This window comes from Mytilus edulis, chromosome 1 (genome assembly GCF_963676685.1).
Source record: "Mytilus edulis chromosome 1, xbMytEdul2.2, whole genome shotgun sequence".
Taxonomy (NCBI): Eukaryota; Metazoa; Mollusca; class Bivalvia; order Mytilida; family Mytilidae; genus Mytilus; species Mytilus edulis.
Genome location: NC_092344.1, coordinates 43,029,872 through 43,033,277, shown reverse-complemented (window position 1 = coordinate 43,033,277; position 3,406 = coordinate 43,029,872). Strand labels below are relative to the sequence as shown.

Below are 3,406 nucleotides of genomic sequence, written 5' to 3'. Positions count from 1 at the left end.
AACAAAATGTTACAAATTTTTCATCAATTGTGCAAATTAATATGCTTTTTCATTATTATTTAAATACAATTGTATATTGTGTATAATATAACTTTATAATACTCTATGTACTTATAAATATGTTATTATAGGTTTCGATACGCATGTGCAAGTAAACAAGTACAAAATTTTCTGTGGTCTAATATTTTTGTATTTTTCACATATTTCTGGATTATAACAAGACATTTAAGTGAAAAGTAACGTTTGATCTACTTTTGATCTTGTGAACTAGTGAACTAGTGAAAATTCGATGAGAAAAGCAGTTGGGAATGCTTAATTCAGAGTCGGATCCTATGAGTAAACAATCAGCGGATAGTTACGTTCAGACAGTTATGGCTAGTAACATTGTATCTGTACCGGTTGAAATTCACGCTGAAAGGCCTGTAAGTAACTTTAATACTTTCGCTTTAACACCTAGAAAAACAACAAAACGTAGAAGGTCTGATGGTAATAATAAAAATGGTACTAAAAAACAGAGAAATAGCCCAGGTGTGCTCGATGACAAAAATCGTCACGCTCTAGAAGACAATCAGTGTATTGGAGTTCAAGGGAAGGCGTCTAATAAAAGCGACATGAACACTATTAAAGTTGTTAGTAAACAAACAAACAGTAATGATCTCAATGATTTAAAGATCATGGTAGGCAATTTAACAGATTCGATGAATACTTTACGCGATCACCTATCGACAAGAATAGACAGTTTAGAAAGTAATTTCGCAAAAACTATTGAAAAAGTTGTTGATAGAAAAATTGAAACCGCTATGAAGAAGGAAAGGAATATCGTACATAAAGAAATGAAAAATCTGGAGAGTAAAGTTACAAAGGACATAGAACAGTTAAAAGTAGATGTAAATGAGGACTTCCAGAGTGTAAAGAATGAAATATCAAGTTTGAAAGACCGTTGTCAAGAACCTATGATCAGACCCGAGGATGAGGCAGAGAACAACAAAAGAAACAACGCTATCATTCGAAACCTGGCAGAAAGTGAAAATGAAAATCTTTTCAACAAAGTAAGCGGACTGTTAAAGGACGGTTTAAGATTGAAAAATATCAGCATACACTCTGTAGAACGCAAGAGGAGCTTCCGAGAGGGTAAACCGGGTTTAGTTATTGTAAAGTTCCAAAACGCACAGGACAAGCGTAAAGTAATGGAGGTAAAGAAAACACTCCGAGAAGCAAGGAATTATAGAGACGTATTTATTGAAAATGACTTACCGAAGGCTGAAAGGATGCTCAATGCAAATCTTCGTCATATTGTGAATACTATCGGCAAGGATAAATTAGAAATTCGTGGATCGAGAATCCAAACAAAACGAAATGACAACGAATCAAGAGAAAGGACCGATCTAAGCCGACAGCTGTACGAGCAAAGAGGACGACGACATGAGCAAAACACTTCAAACAACGTAAGAGACAGTTACCGACGAGAAAACGAACCAAGAGACACCGATAATTTTAGACAGTCTACTCACCGTGGCGGTTACAGAAATGGGCGGCATTATTAGTGGCGTTGCGGGTTTTGGAATGTGAAGGGATGGGCCACTTCGAACATTGATGACCGACATAAATTACGTGAAATGTGTATTCAAAATGAACACTTAGATATTATAGGGATCGCCGAAACACATCTGACAGGAAAAAATGAAATCCGTATAAATGGCTATAAATGGTTTGGTCATAACCGGACAGAATTACATGAAAGAGCAAAGAAAGGTTCGGGAGGTGTCGGATTTCTAGTACGCGATGACATTGCATCACGCTACAACATCGAAATATTAGATAAATCAGTTGAAGGAATTTTATGGGTTCATGTACAACAAAGTGACGGTCGAGATTGCTTCCGAGCGTGTGTGTGTTATTTACCGCCAACTGGAACTACACGTAACATAGATGCGAATGATTTTTATGACTCGTTATTGAGCCAAGTTCATGTGTATGGAAATGAATCTATTTTCTTTTTGTGTGGCGATTTCAATAGCCGTTGTGGAGATATGGATGATTACATTGCAGGAGTCGATACGATACCGGAAAGAAATGTTGTTGATTTTAAGCGCAATGCGCATGGAGAATTATTATGCGAATATCTTATAAATTCGAATTGCTGTATTTTAAATGGAAGAAAAGGTGTCAAAAATAATTATACTTATATATCTCAGCTTGGATCTTCTGTAGTGGATTATTGTCTTATTCCATATGAATTACTTGATATATTTGAGCAATGTGACGTCATAACTATGTCGGAATTAATCGAAAAACATGATATATTTGAGTATGTTGATCCATTAGTGTCCAAACCTGATCACTCGATGCTTTTATGGAATGTAAAGGTAGAGAAATGTGTGTCGGAAGCATCTAATGATAATGGAAATAAAAGTGAATATAATAAGTTTAATTTGAAAAATATCCCAAATTCGTTCTTAGCGGATTATTTACGTGATATTGAAGAGTTAATTTTTTCCTTGGAATTAAATAATGTCAACCAAAATAACTTGGATATAGTTTACCAAAATTTTGTTAATCTTTTGAAAAACGAAATGTTGGAAAAGATGGATTACAAAGTTATTAAAGTGTCATTAGGCTTGAATAATAAAAAACGTCGGATGAAAAAACCGTGGTGGTCGGATCACCTGACGATTTTGTGGAATGATGTATGCGCTATTGAAAAAGAGATGCTGAAAAGTAAATCAGATACTAGGAAACGTCAATGTAGACAAGAATTCATATGTAAACGGAAATTGTTCGACCGTGAAACACAACGTTCGAAACGACGTTACTGGAGAGACCAATTAAATGAAATTGACAATTTGGAATCAACAAATCAAACTGAATTTTGGAAAAAGATCGGACGGGTCGGAGTAGGCGAAGAGAGAAGGAAAGCTATACCGATGTCTGTGCAACTACCGGATGGAAGTATTTCACATGATCGAGACGCTGTCCTGAATGAATGGAAACGATCTTTCTGTAGTTTGTTGAACCCAGAAGGTAGTATTGATAACCTTCCAACGGACACAAGTACAGATAATGGTGCTACGATGAATTATGACATTACTCATGAGGAAGTTAAACGAGCAGTGATCAGTTTGAAAGTTAACAAAGCTGTTGGGGTAGATGAAATCCCATCGGAAGTCCTCAAGAATCCACGTTTGTTGAACTTCCTACTAAGTTTGTTTAATAAATGTTTCTTCAGTGGTACAATTCCAACTATCTGGCGAAAAGGAATTATTAATCCAATACCTAAGTCGTCGACGTCGAATCCAAAAGACCCAATGTGTTACCGCGGTTTAACACTTGTTCCTGTTTGCTACAAGCTGTACTGTCACATATTGAATAATCGATTGCTCGAATGGGAGGAGGAAAATAATATTTT

General features: G+C 35.8%; 1 protein-coding gene across 1 annotated transcript; it reads left to right on the top strand.

Moving 5' to 3' along the window:
• The first annotated feature begins 308 nt into the window (after positions 1–308).
• Positions 309–1,544, top strand: LOC139516628 (uncharacterized protein PF3D7_1120000-like). Its single transcript, XM_071306871.1, has one exon. The coding sequence runs from the start codon at positions 309–311 to the stop codon at positions 1,542–1,544; it is 1,236 nt and encodes a 411-aa protein (XP_071162972.1).
• Positions 1,545–3,406: the final 1,862 nt, after the last annotated feature.